Below are 19190 nucleotides of genomic sequence, written 5' to 3'. Positions count from 1 at the left end.
GTATGCAGAAGTTATAACAAACTTCCTGTTTCCCTTATTTCGCCATAAATTTGTTGCCTCGCCGTGGCCAAACCATTCGAGATATCAAAAATCCGTTTGCAATTTAGCATCCTCAATGCCTTGGCTTCATATTGACAGAGTTTGGTTAAAAAAAAAATCCAGAGCATGCATTCATCAAACAGCCCATAATAGCCAACTCCCTGTTGGGCTGGCATATCACTTTGAGTTTGAAAGTTGTTCTGCTTGATGAGATCTTTAAGTGTATAAGGTTTGGTTAGTGTATGTGAAAAGACATACGTTACAGAGCCCTCCAAACACAACCATATAAAATGGTCCGCTGCAGACCCCCCATGACCCCCCCACGTCAACTTGTGCCAGGCCCTGATTCAACGTGTGTGCAAAGTTTCAAGAGTTTTTGAGCATGTTAAGGGCCCCAAAAGTGTGTGTGTCTCCAGGCTAATACAGAATGCATGTCACAGAGAGACCGGCCCAGAGCAGTCCATGGTAACTTAGCAACGGTTTCTGGCTGAACTTTAGCCTAGCGTAACATCCATTAACCCAGAGTGATCCGCCAAATGAGGCACACTTGTGGTTTTTAACAGCTAGCAGCGAAACCAGCAACGTTAAATGACTGATTCAGTTTTACATGGCTCAGAAATGCTTTGAATTATTCCTTAATGACAGCCTTGACCTTTGACACCAGCTGTCCATCACAGAGTCTCCTCGACTATTTAAAGGACACAGTTAGTGATGATGTCAGATGTCGTGTACATGTACAGTGTGTAAAACATCTAAAGTAGACCTCATCCCTGGCCTGTCCTCCCTAAACCTTCAAATCTCTCTTTCCCAGTCGCTTGTCCTGATATGAAGGCTTGGCCTACGGGGCGAGCGCTTTTGAAATAATCTTTAAACATTTTATTCATTCACAACCTTTATCGTAATTCTTTTCTGCATGCGGGAAACTGACGGTCCCTCCGGATCCGCGACTGAATCAAACCTGAAGTCCAAATTTAAATGAAAGTCCTGTAAGCTGTGAGCTGTCCTGGTAAATAAGTCTGTCTGTGAGTATCAGATCTACGTGTACAAGGAAAAAGACAAATAAAGAAAAGGGAGGATGAACCTTTAATCACTCATTATCGCAAAGTAAACCATGACGCTATTAAAACAGACATGGAATAATGATTAATATTGATCAGAGTGTTAATGATTTTATTCGGTGAGGAAAGAATAACAGCAGCGATATGGGGGAAATCACTGATACAGTGATCAGTTAAACACAAATATTTGACAGAATAGTGGTAAAGCCCGCAGATAATTTGACTGAAGCTGTGACATGATGAGTTTGAGGTGAGCGTGGGCTTTGATGTCAGAGAGGAAGAGGTGAAGACAGCCGTGGGACACAAGCCTCGTTTCTCCAAACATGTGCTGGAAAACATCGTAAAATAAAATGATATTAGTTTGGACATCATGTCAGCTATGGTAAGTGATATTAGTTTTAGAGCTTTATTCAGGTTTACATACAGCAAAACCTCTGATGCACACAAGAGAGGTTTTTATCTGGGCTGCGTCTGAGTTTGGAAGACCATGAACAATTTCATTCATATTCATGGAAGACGCTTTTATCTAAAGCAACTAACAGTTCATTGCATTCAAAGATGATATTTTATAAGTTCATGCATTCACTGGTCAAACCTATGACCTTGATGTTGCCTATGCTGTTTGAGCTACAGGATAGATAGATAGATAGGTCACTGGTGTTCTCTGTCTCTCTCTTTCTCTCTCACACACACACACACACACACACACACACACACACACACACACACACTCACTCACTCACTCACTCACTCACTCACTCACACACACATACTCTCAGGCACACACACACCTGTGGTCATCAGTGATCGGCTGGTCTGTCCTGTCCTGTCCTGTCCTGCTCTGGACTGTAGAGATGTTCGCTCCAGACTCAGACTGATGAAAACACCAGGTGTCGCTCCTCAGTGTACACACACACACACACACACACACACACACACACACACACACTCTCTCACTCACGCCTGCGGAGGGACAGGGACTCACCGCTTCATTACACACTGCATATTTAAGCAGCACTGAGGAGCCTGAACACTGCTGTTCTCCTTTCTACCCCACGACCGCTCCTTCATCCTCTCTGCCACCTCCATCCCTCCATCACATCACAGGATACAGAAGGCACTGGAAGACAACACATGTACAGTTTCACAGGTTTACACACACATATACAGACATGATATAGTGTTCAGAGTGAGACAAGGACAGAGTGAGACAGGGACAGAGAGTGAGACAGAGACAGAGAGTGAGACAGGAACAGAGAGTGAGACAGGGACAGAGAGTGAGACAGAGACAGAGAGTGAGACAGGGACAGAGAGTGAGACAGTGAAGGAGAGTGAGACAGAGAGTGAGACAGGAACAGAGAACAGAGAGTGAGACAGGAACAGAGAGTGAGACAGGGACAGAGAGAGAGACAGTGAAGGAGAGTGAGACAGGGACAGAGAGTGAGACAGGAACAGAAAGTGAGACAGTGAAGGAGAGTGAGACAAGGACAGAGAGTGAGACAGTGAAGGAGAGTGAGACAGGGACAGAGAGTGAGACAGGAACAGAAAGTGAGACAGTGAAGGAGAGTGAGACAAGGACAGAGAGTGAGACAGTGAAGGAGAGTGAGACAAGGACAGAGAGTGAGACAGTGAAGGAGAGTGAGACAGGGACAGCGAGTGAGACAGTGAAGGAAAGTGAGACAGGAACAGAGAGTGAGACAAGGACAGAGAGTGAGACAGGGACAGAGAGTGAGACAGGAACAGAGAGTCAGACAGTGAAGGAGAGTGAAACAGTGAAGGAGAGTGAGACAGTGAATGAGAGTGAGACAGGAACAGAGAGTGAGACAAGGACAGAGAGTGAGACAGTGAAGGAGATTGAGGCAGGGACAGAGAGTGAGACAGGAACAGAAAGTGAGGCAGTGAAGGAGAGTGAGACAGTGAAGGAGAGTGAGACAAGGACAGATATCGAGACAGGGACAGAGACGGAGAGTGAGATACGGAGAGAGAGTGAGATAGAGATGGAGAGTGAGAAAGGGACCGAGAGTGAGACAAGGACAGAGAGTGAGACAGGGATGGAGAGTGAGACAGAGACAGAGAGTGAGACAGGGAGAGAGAGTGAGACAGTGAAGGAGAGTGAGACAGGGACAGAGAGTGAGACAGGGAAGGAGATTGAGGCAGGAACAGAGAGTGAGATAGAGATGGAGAGTGAGACAGGGAGAGAGAGTGAGAAAGGGACGGAGAGTGAGACAGGGAGAGAGAGTGAGACAGTGAAGGAGAGTGAGACAGGGACAGAGAGTGAGACAGGGAAGGAGATTGAGGCAGGAACAGAGAGTGAGATAGAGATGGAGAGTGAGACAGGGAGAGAGAGTGAGAAAGGGACGGAGAGTGAGACAGGGAGAGAGAGTGAGATAGAGATGGAGAGTGAGAAAGGGACGGAGAGTGAGACAGGGAGAGAGAGTGAGATAGAGATGGAGAGTGAAAAGGGACAGAGAGTGAGACAGGGACAGAGAGTGAGACAGGGACAGAGAGTGAGACAGGAACAGAGAGTGAGACAGGGAAGCCCACATCAATCACTGTTCAGAGCGTCTCTCGTCCTTCAAACACACTGATATCTATTCCCTCAATCTGTCTGTCTCTAGCGTTTATAGATTCTGCTGTGCCAGTGTGATTTACTGTTAAAATCATAGAGTGAAGATGAGGCACATGAGGGCAGTGCGAAAGCCACGCTGGTAAAAGGGTCTCGGCACAACATTACCTTACAGTTTGATCACTGCCTAAATAACTGCAGTGCTTAATGAACAGACGACCGGTGATACATGTGCCATTGAGTTAAAGGACATGGTTTTAGGGACATTGATTTAATGCCAGAGAAGGAAGAGCTCCTCTAAACAACTCCATGTTTTTAGTTTTTTTTTTTCGTACAAAGTTTTTCCTCAGTCACCTTTGGCTGCTCAAAGACATTGAAGCATGCGGGCCATGCATTTCACACCTGGGCCTTCAGTGGTGTCCTTTTTTTCCTGTAGGTTTGAATCTGCTGGGGGTCGAGGAGGGAAAGAAACATTAATTTGTGGGTTGAAAAACGATTAAATCTACAGGAATATATTTTAATTTATGCAGTTCGCTACAGATGCGGTTAGCTAGCTCTGACTACCAGTGATAGTACGCGCTCTGACCATCCAATCAAAGGACATGAAAATGCAGACGTTATTGTACGCCTGCTAGATGGCTCCACTGCAGTCAAATCAAAATCTGATTGGCTGATTCAATCTGAATGATAATCTGATTGGTTAAAGCAAGGGTTTCATTGCCATTCATTTTAAGCTACAGGCGCCCACATTGTCGATTCTGAAGGCCTCAAGGCAGATTTATTTGACCCTGGCAACACATGATGGCTGAAATATGATTGGATAAAATCACTAAAATAAATATACACCACTGGAAGCAGCGCAACCAAGAGAAAATCTATGAAATTAAGAAAATGGACTATTGGGAATAATTTAATACGCATTCAGGGAAAAATATATATATATTAAAGTGCAAGTCAGTGATTCTGATAGTGTTTAGGTCAGCAGAGAAGGCCTTGCTGGCCCTGACGGCCCACAACTGATATATATATATATATATATATAGACATTTCAAATAAAGCACTTGTTACATGTCTGCCAGGTTCCTGCACTACACTTCCCATCACTCTCCTCTGTACCCACCTGCAAGTCATTCCTAATCACACACACCTGCACCTCATCATCACCATCATCACCACCACTATAAATACTCACTCTTCACTTCAGTTCACTGTCTGGTCTAGTTCATAGGAAGAAGACTACTTACCCTGCTATCGCTAACCTTGATTCTCCAAATGACCATTCTCCAGGCTCCACTCCAGCGTCGCCAATCTCCAGCGTCGCCAATCTCCAGCGTCGCCAATCTCCAGCGTCGCCATCTCCAGCGTCGCCATCTCCAGCGTCGCCATCTCCAGCGTCGCCATCTCCAGCGTCGCCATCTCCAGCGTTCTTTGTTCCTGCCATCCGTCTCACTCACAATCAGTCTCCATACCTGTAAGAAGAACCATTCCAATCATCACCTGCACACCGCTGTCCAAAGTATCATTGTTCATATCACTTACTTGCATTCTGTCTCCGCTCAGTGTTGTCAACAAACTCCTGTTAATTTCATTATCCATCTCTTGAGTCTGCTTCTGTTTCCATCCCATGTGTTTAAGAGAACAAAATCATCACTTCCAGGGAAATTGGTGCAAAATATCAGTAATAAACAGTAAGTTTCTGCAATCGGGCTCTTTTTCCCTCCATCATAAACGAGTGTGCCTCAGAGTGTCAGACGAAACACAATAAACGCTGTCAGGTTCTCTTGCGTTCGGGAACACACTCGTGTGAGACGCTTCTGGAGGGAATTAAACCAGATCATTCTGATCACACACTTCGACTCCGGCTTTTCAGAAATACCAAACCAACATTTGAGATGCTGCGATGTGATTGGTCCACTGGTTACTCCAGTTATCTCAGGGAAAGTCACCTGAGATTGTTGTTGCGCATCAGGGATTTATTCAGTTTCCATCGTAGCTTATGCGCATGTCTTCTTATCGGATGAACAAACGATCCCCCTCAATCAAGCATAAACCTTTTTTTACACAGCATTTTTAGAATATATGCACATCTTGGCATTTCCGTCCAGCATTTTTTTTTATGCAAGATCCCAAAAATCTGATAAAAATACCTGTGGAAGGAAACATAGCTAGTGAGTTTTTGAAAGCTGTAGTTCTCAGGCTGACCAGGCTCTCAGTAGAGCTCACGGTTATCATCTGAGTCCACACTGAAGAACCTGCAGATCTGAGCTTACTCTCAGGAGAGACAAACCAATTAAAGCAGAGAATAGACAGATCCGACAGCTGCATTGTGCAGTTCTTTCCCTCATCTCGGTGCGAAAGCGTGAATTCAGAGGGTAGAGGGTGAAGAGGGAGAGAAGGGCGACTTTTGTGTCTCTGTAACAGGAGATATTGGCCTGTAATGGCTGAGCCTTACTGTTAATTAAGTTCAGGTTGGAGAGAATGGGACCTGAATTCAGGAGTGTGTGTGTGTCATGGTAAACCCTACACAATCGGGACAAAATGTCCCCACAAAGATGGCAATATCCGAAATCCTTATCCTTGCGGGGACATTTTTGGGTCACCATGAAGAAAACAGCTAATAACTCATACTAAGTTAAGTGTTTTGAAATTGTAAAAATGCAGAAAGTTGTGTGTGATGGGTAGGTTCAGGGGTGGGGCTATTGTAAGGGGACATCATTTACAGTTTGTACAGTATAAAAATCATTATGTCTATGGAAAGTCCCTTTAAACATGAAAACACAACGTGTGTGTGTGTGTGTGTGTGTGTCTGTGTCTGTGTCTGTGTCTGTGTGTGTGTGTGTGTGTGTCCAAAAATCTGCAAAAAGCCACATTTGTGTTGTGACAAAGAGGGAAATCTGTTGGTCTGTTTCAGAGCTAATTGGAAGGCAGGAAGACAGAATGAAAAATAGATTTTCCAAATTAGAAAACAGCTGAGACGACACTGGCCATAAATCCAGAGAATATTATGTGAAAGGCAATATCAGCTCTGATGATTCATCACCATTTCAGCGTGGAGATGCATGCGGGAAACGACAACGTTAGCTTTAACTCCATGAGCTCTTCATCTGCACAATGACAAAACAATGAGTTTAATGAGCCATTTGTTTTCACTATCAGACTTTGGTTTCACATATTACCATATGTACTCAGAAACACGTGCGAATCCTGTAGCTCAAACAGAAGAGCGTTGGGGCTTGCAACGCCAAGGCCATGGGTTCGTTTCCCAGGGAAAGCAAGAACTGATAAGAATGTAAATGTGTACCTTGAAATTAAATGTAAGTCACTTTGGATATAAGCGTCTGCCAAATGCGTAAATGTAAATGTAATAAATCACTTGTAAGAGCTGCTGACCAATCAAGCATGACTTACTCTTTAACCTCTCTGCTAGGGGTGCTGGGAAATGTAGGCTGTGGGTTACAGTTTTCTTGAAATTATCTGCAGTGGAATTAGTAGTTGTGTTGCAACCCTTCTGCGTTGAAACAATCTGTGTTGTATAAAGCACTATAGAAATAAGGGTGACTTGACTTGACCAACTGCATTTGCTTTCTAGTTTACTGTATATTATGTTACTATAGCAAAAAAAATTGCATTTTCAAATATGTTGGCCTAGGTAATTTCCCTTATTGTTTTATGTAGTAATATTGCTCTGTTAGTGTCTAGGTAGCTTTTAGTTTCATAATAGTAGCGATTTATTTATGCCCAACAAAAATGTGAATGGGACACTTTGTGTATTGCTGGGAATGCTTTGCGCTACGTCACACCATCTTTCATTACGTCATCACCGTTACGACATCACCCTCTTTCGTTATGTCATCACCGTTACGTCATCACCCTCTTTTGTTACGTCATCACCCTCTTTCGTTACGTCATCATCCTCTTTCATCTCCTTCTTTGATTACTTCATCACCCTCTTTCATCTCCTTCTTTGATTACTTCATCATCCTCTTTCATCTCCTTCTTTGATTACGTCATCATCCTCTTTCATCTCCTTCTTTGATTACTTCATCACCCTCTTTCGTTACGTCATCACCCTCTTTCGTTATGTCATGACCCTCTTTCGTTACGTCATGACCCTCTTTCGTTACGTCATGACCCTCTTTCGTTACTTCATCTCCTTCTTTGGTTGCGTCATCACCCTCTTTGGTTACGTCATCACTCTCTTTTGTTACGTCATCACTCTCTTTGGTTACGTCATCACTCTCTTTGGTTACGTCATCACCCTCTTCGGATACGTCATCACCCTCTTCGGTTACGTCATCACCCTCTTTGGTTACGTCATCACCCTCTTTGATTACGTCATCACCCTCTTTGGTTACGTCATCACTCTCTTTGGTTACGTCTTCACCCTCTTTGGTCACGTCATCACCCTCTTTGGTTACGTCATCACTCTCTTTGATTACGTCATCACTCTCTTTGGTTACGTCATCACTCTCTTTGGTTACGCCATCACCCTCTTTGGTTACGCCATCACCCTCTTTGATTACGTCATCACTCTCTTTGATTACGTCATCACTCTCTTTGATTACGTCATATACTCTTTGGTTACGTCTTCACCCTCTTTGGTTACGTCATCACTCTCTTTGGTTACGTCATCACTCTCTTTGGTTACGCCATCACCCTCTTTGGTTACGCCATCACCCTCTTTGATTACGTCATCACTCTCTTTGGTTACGCCATCACCCTCTTTGGTTACGCCATCACCCTCTTTGGTCACGTCTTCACCCTCTTTGGTCACGTCTTCACCCTCTTTCGTTACGTCATCACTCTCTTTGGTCACGTCTTCACCCTCTTTGGTCACGTCTTCACCCTCTTTGGTCACGTCTTCACCCTCTTTCGTTACGTCATCACTCTCTTTGGTCCCGTCTTCACCCTCTTTGGTCACGTCATCACCCTCTTTGGTCCCGTCATCACCCTCTTTCGTTACGTCATCACTCTCTTTGGTCACGTCTTCACCCTCTTTGGTCACGTCATCACCCTCTTTGGTCACGTCTTCACCCTCTTTCGTTACGTCATCACTCTCTTTGGTCACGTCTTCACCCTCTTTGGTCACGTCATCACCCTCTTTGGTCACGTCTTCACCCTCTTTCGTTACGTCATCACTCTCTTTGGTCCCGTCTTCACCCTCTTTGGTCACGTCATCACCCTCTTTGGTCACGTCTTCACCCTCTTTCGTTACGTCATCACTCTCTTTGGTCACGTCTTCACCCTCTTTGGTCACGTCATCACCCTCTTTGGTCACGTCTTCACCCTCTTTGGTTACGTCATCACTCTCTTTGGTCACGTCATCACCCTCTTTGGTCACGTCATCACCCTCTTTGGTCACGTCATCACCCTCTTTGGTCACGTCTTCACCCTCTTTGGTTACGTCTTCACCCTCTTTGATTACGTCATCACCCTCTTTGGTCACGTCTTCACCCTCTTTGGTCACGTCATCACCCTCTTTCGTTACTCCTTGACCCTCTTTCATTACTCCATGATCCTCTTTCGTTACGTCATGACCCTCTTTGGTTACGTCATGACCCTCTTTTGTTACATCATCACCCACTTTCGTTACGTCATTACCCACTTTCGTTACGTCATCACCCTCTTTCGTTACGTCATCACCCTCTTCCGTTACTTCAGCTGCCCCTCTGGTAGCATAAACTCAACTCAGGTGCAGCACAAGACAAGAACTGAAGGTTCAGACATAAGGAGGTTATAACACCTGGAGGGTTAGGGTTAGGGTTTAAACCTGGTTATAACTCTGTTAGCTTCTCCATTGGTCTGATGGCCATCACTGGATGGATGGTTTGGGATTAGAAGCGATGGACAGCTGGGTGCCTTTAGAGCCCATCGTTCCGCCTTCTCCATCTTCTCCATCTCCATCTCCATGTTATTATCTGAAATTGCAGAACAGCCAAATCATATAGAAAGTCATTATGAGAACATCACAGGCAGCACATAAAGAGTCCATTTACATCAATTACTGTGAGCAGAAGTCAATGACGCGTCCCTGGCGTAAAACACACGCACAGTTCTGTTTGATGGGATTGAAAGTGTACATGGACAGCAGCCAAAACACAACACACAGCTGGGAGAGGACGATCACGCAGGTCAAAGGTCAGCTTTTTCTCCACACCGTCAGCTGTAGTGAGCGACTGGACTGTCGAGAGAGAGAGAGAGAGAGATCTCTCACTTTTACTTACACCTTAATCAAATATAATAATATACAAATAAACATAAATATACACTCATAAAAAAAAAAAAAACATTACATCACGTATACAAGAATTACCTCATAGTACATACACAATATAGGAGAACTGAACTGAGCTGGACGATGACATCACGGTTTTCTCCAGAGCGGCTATATATATATATATAAATTAACTAAATTAATAACTTTCTTACAACAGAAATGAACCATCACTGAACTTAAGCTGGACTGTGACACTATTTTCCTCTAGAAACAAAATTTGTTGCATTCTTTTCCTGTTATCAATGTAAAGCTGCTTTGAAAGGAAGCAAAAGCCTAACACTACTGTAGTCAAACAAACACACATGCACGCGCGCACACACACACACACACACACACACAGACACAGACACACAGAGACACAATGCGTGTACAATAATTGTTTGTGATTTTTCAACCAAGCCTCTAACACAAACACCTGTGATAAACTATGTGTGTGTGTGTGTGTGTGTGTGTGTGTGTGTATGTGTATATATATATATATATATATATATATATATATATATAAAATGTGTATATGTGTGTATGTGTGTATGAAGGACAGACAGACAGTTTCATCTTAGTCCATCTGCCTCTCCATCCATCGCTCTATGTCGTTTGTGATGCGTCGTTTTGTCCCACAACACGACAGCCAGATAGGAAACGTATCAGTGATCCAGCAGACAGATGCTGTGTGTGTGTCTGTGTCTGTGTCAGTGTGTGTGTGTGTGTGTGTGTGTTGAAGATGCTGTCAGCCACTACACAGACTGCCTGCCCTCTCAGGTGAGAAGTCTGTGTGTGTGTCTGTGTCTGTGTCTCATCCTGTTTTTCTACATAGTAAAGCTCTCTCTCTGCTCTCCTGCACTGCAACGCCTGTTAAACACACACTGTTCTACTCATCCGACATATTTTAACCAAAAATGTGAAAGTTGGAATTAAATAAAGTTGCCTGAGTCTGAACGGCCGGCGCTCCTGTGTAAGAGAGTAAATTGTCGAGCACTTATCTTCACGAGAACGAGAGCGGTATCAGTGAGAGCCGAGGGGCTTTTCAACGAAAGCGCCGTCACACAGTTTTTCCCCGACACTGAATAAAAAATTGGGTTTGAAATTTCACATTTGCAAACCAAAGAAGAAAAAGTCCATTAGAAAGGCAACAAAATCCTGCCTTCTGATATAGTGCGTATGAAATATGAAATACTCCCAGCGTAGACTCCCAGAACGGCCTGTGAGAGCTTTAATAATTTCCAGATCTTCACAGAATGTTCTGTGCTGCAGTTCGAGAGCTCGTACGGCTGGAGGACTCGTGGAAATGTCATCATGCTGAATATTTCAACAAGAGGAAAGATCTTAAAATAATAGGACATTTTCTCTGGAGTTCGACAGAACCGACTCAAGACAAATTCCTCAAACCGGATCCCGTGTGACCTGGATATAGAAACACAGAAAAGTGTCTTTGTGTAAGTGTGTGTGTAAGTGTGTGTATGTAAAAAAAAAAAAAAGCCACTTAATGCCAATTTTCCTGCTGAAAAATCCAGTGTTTCTGTTCTCCAGCACAAGGTTTGTGTAGCATGGGACACTGATCTGCTGGTCTTCAGCTACACCAGCTCTAACCAGGATAAACCAGCATAATCCAGCTTGGACCAACATGGGATCTTTAAGCAGGTTTAGCTGCAGTCTGAATGGAGGAGACACTTGTCTTTGAAATACACTAAAGGACAGACACACTTTTAGACAACAAAATCAAATGTGCTTTCTGCAAATAACAGGTGCATTATTTTACCACACCATTAGTGAATGTGTGTCTGTAGCAGATCTTAATAAACCTGTGAGGGGGATTCCTATCCATCATTTCCTCAAGGTTAGACCCCATCATCTCAGATCAGCAGCACTGACAGCAGGAACCATCATACGTGTGCGACTGACCTGAGGAGGAACCGCCATATGTGTGACTGACAGCAGGAACCATCATACGTGTGCGACTGACCTGAGCAGGAACCATCATACGTGTGCAACTGACCTGAGCAGGAACCGCCATATGTGTGACTGACAGCAGGAACCATCATACGTGTGCGACTGACCTGAGCAGGAACCGCCATATGTGTGACTGACAGCAGGAACCATCATACGTGTGCGACTGACCTGAGCAGGAACCGCCATATGTGTGACTGACAGCAGGAACCGTCATACGTGTGCGACTGACCTGAGCAGGAACCGTCATACGTGTGCGACTGACCTGAGCAGGAACCGCCATATGTGTGACTGACAGCAGGAACCGTCATACGTGTGCGACTGACCTGAGCAGGAACCGTCATACGTGTGCGACTGACCTGAGCAGGAACCGCCATATGTGTGACTGACAGCAGGAACCATCATACGTGTGCGACTGACCTGAGCAGGAACCGTCATACGTGTGCGACTGACCTGAGCAGGAACCGTCATACGTGTGCAACTGACCTGAGCAGGAACCGCCATATGTGTGACTGACAGCAGGAACCGTCATACGTGTGCGACTGACCTGAGCAGGAACCGCCATATGTGTGACTGACAGCAGGAACCGTCATACGTGTGCGACTGACCTGAGCAGGAACCGCCATATGTGTGACTGACAGCAGGAACCGTCATACGTGTGCAACTGACCTGAGCAGGAACCGTCATACGTGTGCGACTGACCTGAGCAGGAACCGCCATATGTGTGACTGACAGCAGGAACCGTCATACGTGTGCAACTGACCTGAGCAGGAACCGTCATACGTGTGCGACTGACCTGAGCAGGAACCGTCATACGTGTGCGACTGACCTGAGCAGGAACCGCCATATGTGTGACTGACAGCAGGAACCGTCATACGTGTGCGACTGACCTGAGCAGGAACCGCCATATGTGTGACTGACAGCAGGAACCGTCATACGTGTGCAACTGACCTGAGCAGGAACCGTCATACGTGTGCGACTGACCTGAGCAGGAACCGCCATATGTGTGACTGACAGCAGGAACCGTCATACGTGTGCGACTGACCTGAGCAGGAACCGCCATATGTGTGACTGACAGCAGGAACCGTCATACGTGTGCGACTGACCTGAGCAGGAACCGCCATATGTGTGACTGACAGCAGGAACCGTCATACGTGTGCGACTGACCTGAGCAGGAACCGCCATATGTGTGACTGACAGCAGGAACCGTCATACGTGTGCGACTGACCTGAGCAGGAACCGTCATACGTGTGCGACTGACCTGAGCAGGAACCGCCATATGTGTGACTGACAGCAGGAACCGTCATACGTGTGCGACTGACCTGAGCAGGAACCGTCATACGTGTGCGACTGACCTGAGCAGGAACCGCCATATGTGTGACTGACAGCAGGAACCTCAGGAACTGTGGACACTTGTGGAGAAGTTCAACATGATGATGAGATGATCAGTGTAACTCCACAACAACTACATAAATGTCTCCACAAACATTCAGAAACGTCTAAATGTGAAACTCTTCCTGAGTCTCTCCGTAAGGCTGCACTCGCTACTGGTTATTTCTGAGAGTTTGGATGAGTGAGATTGGTGTGTTTTGTTATTACCAGAGTATCTGAAGCTCGTGTAAAGGATCGATCAACCCTCTTCTAAACAGGTATTTTGAGCTGAAATTTCACAGACACATTCTGGGGACACTATAGATTTATATTTCATCTTGTGAAAAGGGGCGTAATATGTCAGCCATGCTGTTCACCGGCAAACGGGAGTGTGTCTGTGTTCCCATCTAAACTCCTGTGCAACCCTGACGTTGACCCTAATCCTGGGGACATACAGTACAGCCTCTGTTTTGTGTTCATTATAAATCTGGGATACGCAGGACCCTGAGAACATTGGAGAGACTAGCATTCCCCAGCAGCATCCCTATGACACCTTATTAAAGATTACTTCAGTCCAGTACAGTGAAGAGGCTCTCTGCTCCATTAGCATATACAGACACTCGCTAGCAGGCTAATGATGATGCTAAGACACATCGATCTCAAACGACACATCACCACAGGTACTCACAAATCAGGCAACCAACTGGACCTGGTTTACACACGCAACTGCATCACAGACAACATTTTGGTGAGGCCTCTCCATGTTTCAGATCATTTCCTCATCACCTTCAGTCTACAACTCGCTACCCCTGCGCCACCAACCCCACCACCAGTCACCCTCAGGCGAAACCTACGCTCACTTTCCCCCTCCCATCTCTCCTCTGCCGTGTCTTCTTCTCTTCCCCCACCCTCACAATTCTCATCTCTGGATGTGAATACTGCAACGGATACCCTATGCTCCACACTAACCTCTACTCTAGACAAAATCTGCCCTCTCTCCTCCAGGCCAGCACGCGCTACTCCTTCTAACCCCTGGCTATCTGAGGTTCTCCGTGAACACCGGACCGAACTCAGGGCAGCGGAGAGGAAATGGCGCAAATCAAAAGACTCATCTGACCTGAGTATGTATAAATCTCTCCTCTCGTCCTTTTCTGCTGATGTTCATGCTGCAAAATCTTCTTATTTCCACAACAAGATCAACAGCTCCTCCAACGCACGACTACTCTTCAAGACATTCAACTCACTCCTCTGTCCACCTCCACCACCACCCTCCTCCTCCTTAACTGCCGATGATTTTGCAAACTTCTTCACCAACAAAACAACAACTATCAGCAGTCAATTCTCAGCTCCACACACACAGAAACCCAGACCGACCCCTTCCACAGCCAATACCCCTCTGTCCTCCTTTTCGCCGCTAACAGAGGAAGAAGTATCTACACTTCTCCTCTCCAGTCACCCTACCACCTGCCCTCTAGACCCCATCCCCTCACACCTTCTACAAGCCATCTCTCCCACACTTCTACCAGCACTCACACACATCATCAACTCATCCCTCCATACTGGCACCTTCCCTACAGCATTCAAGCAGGCTCGGGTCACTCCACTGCTTAAAAAACCAACGCTAAACACATCTTTTGTAGAGAATTACAGACCCATCTCTCTCCTACCATTCATTGCAAAAACACTTGAAAGAGCTGTTTTCAACCAAGTAACATCCTTCTTGTCTCTAAACAACCAGCTGGATGTCAACCAATCTGGCTTCAAGAAAGGGCATTCAACTGAGACTGCATTACTGTCGGTCACAGAAGCCCTACGGATTGCAAAAGCTGCTTCCAAATCTTCACTCCTCATTCTCCTTGATCTGTCTGCTGCCTTCGACACCGTGAACCATCAGATCCTTATGTCCAGCCTCTCATCACTGGGCATCACAGGAACTTCACTCGACTGGTTTGAATCCTATCTCACAGGTAGGTCCTTCAAAGTCGCATGGAGAGGCGAGGTATCCAGAGCACATCAACTGACCACAGGGGTTCCCCAGGGTTCAGTTCTTGGTCCCCTCCTCTTCTCCATCTACACTACATCACTGGGACACATCATACAGGCACATGGTTTCTCCTACCACTGCTATGCTGATGACACACAACTCTTCCTCTCATTTCGACCAGATGATCCCACAGTAGCTGCACGGGTCTCGAGCTGTCTGGCAGACATCTCCACATGGATGAAGGAACATCACCTGCAGCTCAACCTGGCAAAGACTGAGCTGCTCGTCCTCCCTGCCAATCCGTCTCTACAGCACGACTTCACCATCCAGCTTGATTCATCATCAATCACCCCATCAAGGTCGGTCAGAAATCTGGGAGTAACGTTTGATGACCAGCTGACCTTCACAGATCACATTTCAAAGACAGCTCGATCATGCAGGTTTGCGCTGCACAACATCAGGAAGATCAGGCCTTTCCTAACTGAGCACGCAACACAACTCCTCGTCCAGGCCCTGGTCATTTCTAGGCTTGACTACTGCAATGCTCTTCTGGCCGGACTTCCAGCATGTGCTACCAAACCTCTTCAGATGATCCAGAATGCTGCAGCTCGTCTTGTCTTCAACGAGCCCAAGAGGGCCCACGTCACTCCTCTGTTAATCTCTCTGCACTGGCTACCTCTCGCTGCTCGCATCAAGTTCAAGGCATTGACGCTTGCTTACAGATCTATCACAGGCTCAGCTCCCTCCTACTTTCACTCACTCCTACGAGCCTACATCCCCACCAGACGCCTACGATCAATCAACAAGCGACGTCTCGTGGTTCCATCACAGAAAGCCACAAAATCACTTTCCAGATCATTCTCATTCACAGTTCCATGCTGGTGGAACACTCTCCCCACCCTCATCCGGAATGCTGAATCCCTGACAACATTCAAAAAACAGCTGAAAACCCATCTCTTCCATGAGCACCTAAACTCATAAAAAAAAAAAATAAAAAAAAAACCTTTCCCTTAAAATCCCACTTATCATGCTTATGCTACTCTGAATAATGCCTGAACTTCGTATTCTGAACACTTCTTGCGTTGTTGTCTTTTGCCTCTTCATGATGACTCGCTTAATTTAGTCCTGATTTGTAAGTCGCTTTGGATAAAAGCGTCTGCTAAATGACTAAATGTAAATGTAAATGTAAGACGGATTCTGGAAGCGTGTTCTGTTAGCACACGCATTAGCCAGCGTATCTCACTCTCTCCGCAGCCACGGTCTTAATCATCTCATGAAATAATGGCCATCAGGAGTTGCTCCTCAACAGGCTAAACTACGTCTGCATAATAATCCAGCAATCGCTAACAGGAACTGACATCGACTTACTAACAAGGAATATGCCAAGCCGTGAGGTATCCATCCATCCATCCATCCATCCATCCATCCACCTACCTGTCTATCTATCTTTTTTTTCTTTTTTTCTTTTTTTTTCTTCCTTTTTTCTTTTTTTTTCCATTTGTTTGGATGGGACAATGCATATTGATGAACGTACAATATAAATTAACGTAAATACGCCGGATTTAGCACAATGCTAATTTCCATCCATAGTCCCAGACATGGAAAACAAACAAAAAACAAACATAATACCAAACAGACGTATAGAGCTAAAAAGAGTTAAAAGTGACTATGCTTAAATAACGTGCTTGTTATAATAATTGTTTAAAGTGTGTCTTTTAAAGTGCATGTGCATAGACATCCTAAAGTGCTTGTTATAAATGTACCTATTTTAAAGTGCCTATACATAGTTCTTACCTAATGTTCACAGTTTTGATTGTTAATTCGTTACATTTATATAGCGCTTTTTCTGAGACCTCAAAGCGCTTTACATGGAAGGGGGGAATCTCCTCAACCACCACCAATGTGCAGCATCCACCTGGATGATGCGACGGCAGCCATATTGCGCCAGAACGCCCACCACACACCAGCTTACTGGTGGAGAGGAGACAGTGATGAAGCCAATCAGTGTATGGGGATGATTAGGAGGCCATGATGGACAGAGGCCAAGGGGCAAATTTGGCCAGGACACCGGGATTACACCCCTACTCTTTTTCGAAGGACATCCTGGGATTTTTAATGACCACAGAGAGTCAGGACCTCGGTTTTACGTCTCATCCGAAGGACGGTGCTCTTTTGGCAGTATAGTGTCCCCGTCACTACACTGGGGCATTAGGACCCACACAGACCACAGGGTGAGCACCCCCTGCTGGCCTTACTAACACCTCTTCCAGCAGCAACCTAGTTTTCCCAGGAGGTCTCCCATCCAGGTACTAACCAGGCTCAGCCCTGCTTAGCTTCAGTGGGCAACCAGTCTTGGGCTACAGGGTGATATGGCTGCTGGCTATTCAGCCATCTTTTAAGCTGTTTCTTAAATGAAACAAAAGTGTCTATCTATCTATCTATCTATCTATCTATCTATCTATCTATCTATCTATCTATCTATCTATCTATCTCTGTTCAAACTTCAAGGCTCTTTAAATGGTTTCAAATTCCTAAATAAGGCTTTTCGTTAAACCAACATTCTAAGTGTATCTTGTTCTTTCTAAAAACAATTTCAATTGACTTAAGTTCTACTTTCTTACATTCAATTCTGCCTCCTGTTTAAAAGGCAGTTCAGAATAGAGATCAATGCTGCTATTGCACAGATGAATGTTGTTTTCCAGCCTGTTGTAGATGTATATCTCTCGTTCAGTGTCTCCTTCCTAGAAAACTTCCAGGAGGCCTTTCTCAGGTCATCACATTAATCTGATGCAGGTCAGTTGAGCCACAATTGGCTGCATTTGATTTATTTTTTTATTTTTATTTTTTTATTTTAGAAAACATAGTGTAGAAGAAATTTAATATGTTCTATATGTTTGCATTTTCTTATATTCATAGAATCTTAGAAATATGATGATAATCAGATGAATGTAGTGTCGATACATACCCTTATGAATATACGTATGTGTATGTCCTTGTATATGACCGGACAAAAGTTAATGTGACTGAATGTATGACTGAGACAGAGAGTCTCCATTCAAGGGTGTAATATGATTAAATAAGATAGACAAATCTAAACAATATGTTAGGTATGGCTAAGATGTATCTTGATGTAGCCTCGGGAAAACAACCTTGGGGGAGGAACAACTATAAAGAATGAAGGATACCCCCCACTCGTTGTCACACTCTGCAGGCACTTTGTAATGACTGTATGACTGCTGACCTTTCCTTGCAAGGGAATAAATTATTGTTAAAGACAATTGATACGTGTTTGTCTCTTATTCAGTATTAGAAAATTGTTTGCCACCACAATAGAAAAACCAGTATGTTACAATCTATTTATGTACTCACCGGTTTAAGCTTTTCACACACATGACCTGGACCCTTCAGATCCGTGGCACACTCTTCTGAGTGTGTGTCCCATCGTATGCTGATGATTCTGACAGACTCATATCGCGAGCAGCGTGAGCTCCTAGAACGAGGCCATCTGTTCTGATCACGAGGACCCTGAAGGAGGAGCTGACTGACTGAAGCCCTAATGGAGTTACAGAGAGCGTAATCCAGTCAGGCATCCACAGGGTCATCCTCACTCTCTCTCAGGACCCCTGTTTACCTCAGTCAGATATGCCACCTGTCAGCAGAGGGAGAGACCAGCAGAATAAAGGAGCGATACAAACACTGTTACGAGAGTGTATTCAGCCAGTTCTGCAAGGCAAGCTTTGTGATATTATGAGTCACACTGAAGGTTATTGAATCCTGTGAATAGCTGTTATTGAAAGACATCTGAATATCCTCGTTAGCTGTCCTGGTTTGTCAACAGTTCATTATGTATCTGTGTATTCATCTTTTAAGGTTTTAGAAGGCTTGAAAAATGCTTAAAACATGTTATGACACACACACACACACACACACACACATGTGTGAACTCTTCAT

The 19190-nt window shown here is 45.0% G+C and overlaps 2 protein-coding genes across 7 annotated transcripts; both read right to left on the bottom strand.

The window, feature by feature from the left end:
• Positions 1–1014: 1014 nt before the first annotated feature.
• Positions 1015–7611, bottom strand: LOC311287865 (uncharacterized protein). Of its 5 annotated transcripts, XR_014626823.1 has the most exons (6): positions 5610–7611; positions 5203–5477; positions 4908–5132; positions 4018–4110; positions 2083–2217; positions 1015–1425 (listed from the first exon to the last, which is right to left on the bottom strand). XR_014626823.1 is itself a non-coding variant. In XM_084404969.1 (5 exons), exons 1-4 carry the CDS (start codon positions 5287–5289, stop codon positions 2194–2196), a joined length of 381 nt encoding a protein of 126 aa, XP_084261095.1. In that variant the 5' UTR covers positions 5290–7611; the 3' UTR covers positions 1015–1425; positions 2083–2193. The 5 variants fall into 5 exon arrangements, 2 of the variants coding, with proteins under 2 accessions (XP_084261095.1, XP_084261096.1); XR_014626821.1 differs by having other exon boundaries at positions 5203–7611; XM_084404969.1 differs by having other exon boundaries at positions 4066–4110; positions 5203–7611.
• A 55-nt stretch (positions 7612–7666) lies between these two features.
• Positions 7667–18766, bottom strand: LOC311287864 (uncharacterized protein). 2 transcript variants are annotated; one of them, XM_084404967.1, is made up of 2 exons: positions 18609–18766; positions 7667–9581 (listed from the first exon to the last, which is right to left on the bottom strand). In XM_084404967.1, exon 2 carries the CDS (start codon positions 9167–9169, stop codon positions 8225–8227), a length of 945 nt encoding a protein of 314 aa, XP_084261093.1. In that variant the 5' UTR covers positions 9170–9581; positions 18609–18766; the 3' UTR covers positions 7667–8224. The 2 variants fall into 2 exon arrangements, with proteins under 2 accessions (XP_084261093.1, XP_084261094.1); XM_084404968.1 differs by having other exon boundaries at positions 7667–9844; positions 18609–18751.
• Positions 18767–19190: the final 424 nt, after the last annotated feature.

This window comes from Rutilus rutilus (genome assembly GCF_951802725.1).
Source record: "Rutilus rutilus genome assembly, chromosome: 3".
Lineage (NCBI taxonomy): Eukaryota > Metazoa > Chordata > Actinopteri > Cypriniformes > Leuciscidae > Rutilus > Rutilus rutilus.
This window is presented reverse-complemented; position numbering and strand designations above follow the sequence as displayed.

Excerpts from the sequence above, each read along its gene's own strand:
- LOC311287865 (XM_084404969.1), bottom strand. The coding sequence starts at position 5,289 with ATGGGATGGAAACAGAAGCAGACTCAAGAGATGGATAATGAAATTAAC. Across the intron at positions 5,133-5,202 it reads TGAGCGGAGACAGAATGCAA|GTATGGAGACTGATTGTGAG; the intron begins GTAAGTGATATG and ends TTCTTCTTACAG. Across the intron at positions 2,218-4,065 it reads GGACACCACTGAAGGCCCAG|TGCCTTCTGTATCCTGTGAT; the intron begins GTGTGAAATGCA and ends GTTGTCTTCCAG.
- LOC311287864 (XM_084404967.1), bottom strand. The coding sequence starts at position 9,169 with ATGAAAGAGGGTCAAGGAGTAACGAAAGAGGGTGATGACGTGACCAAA.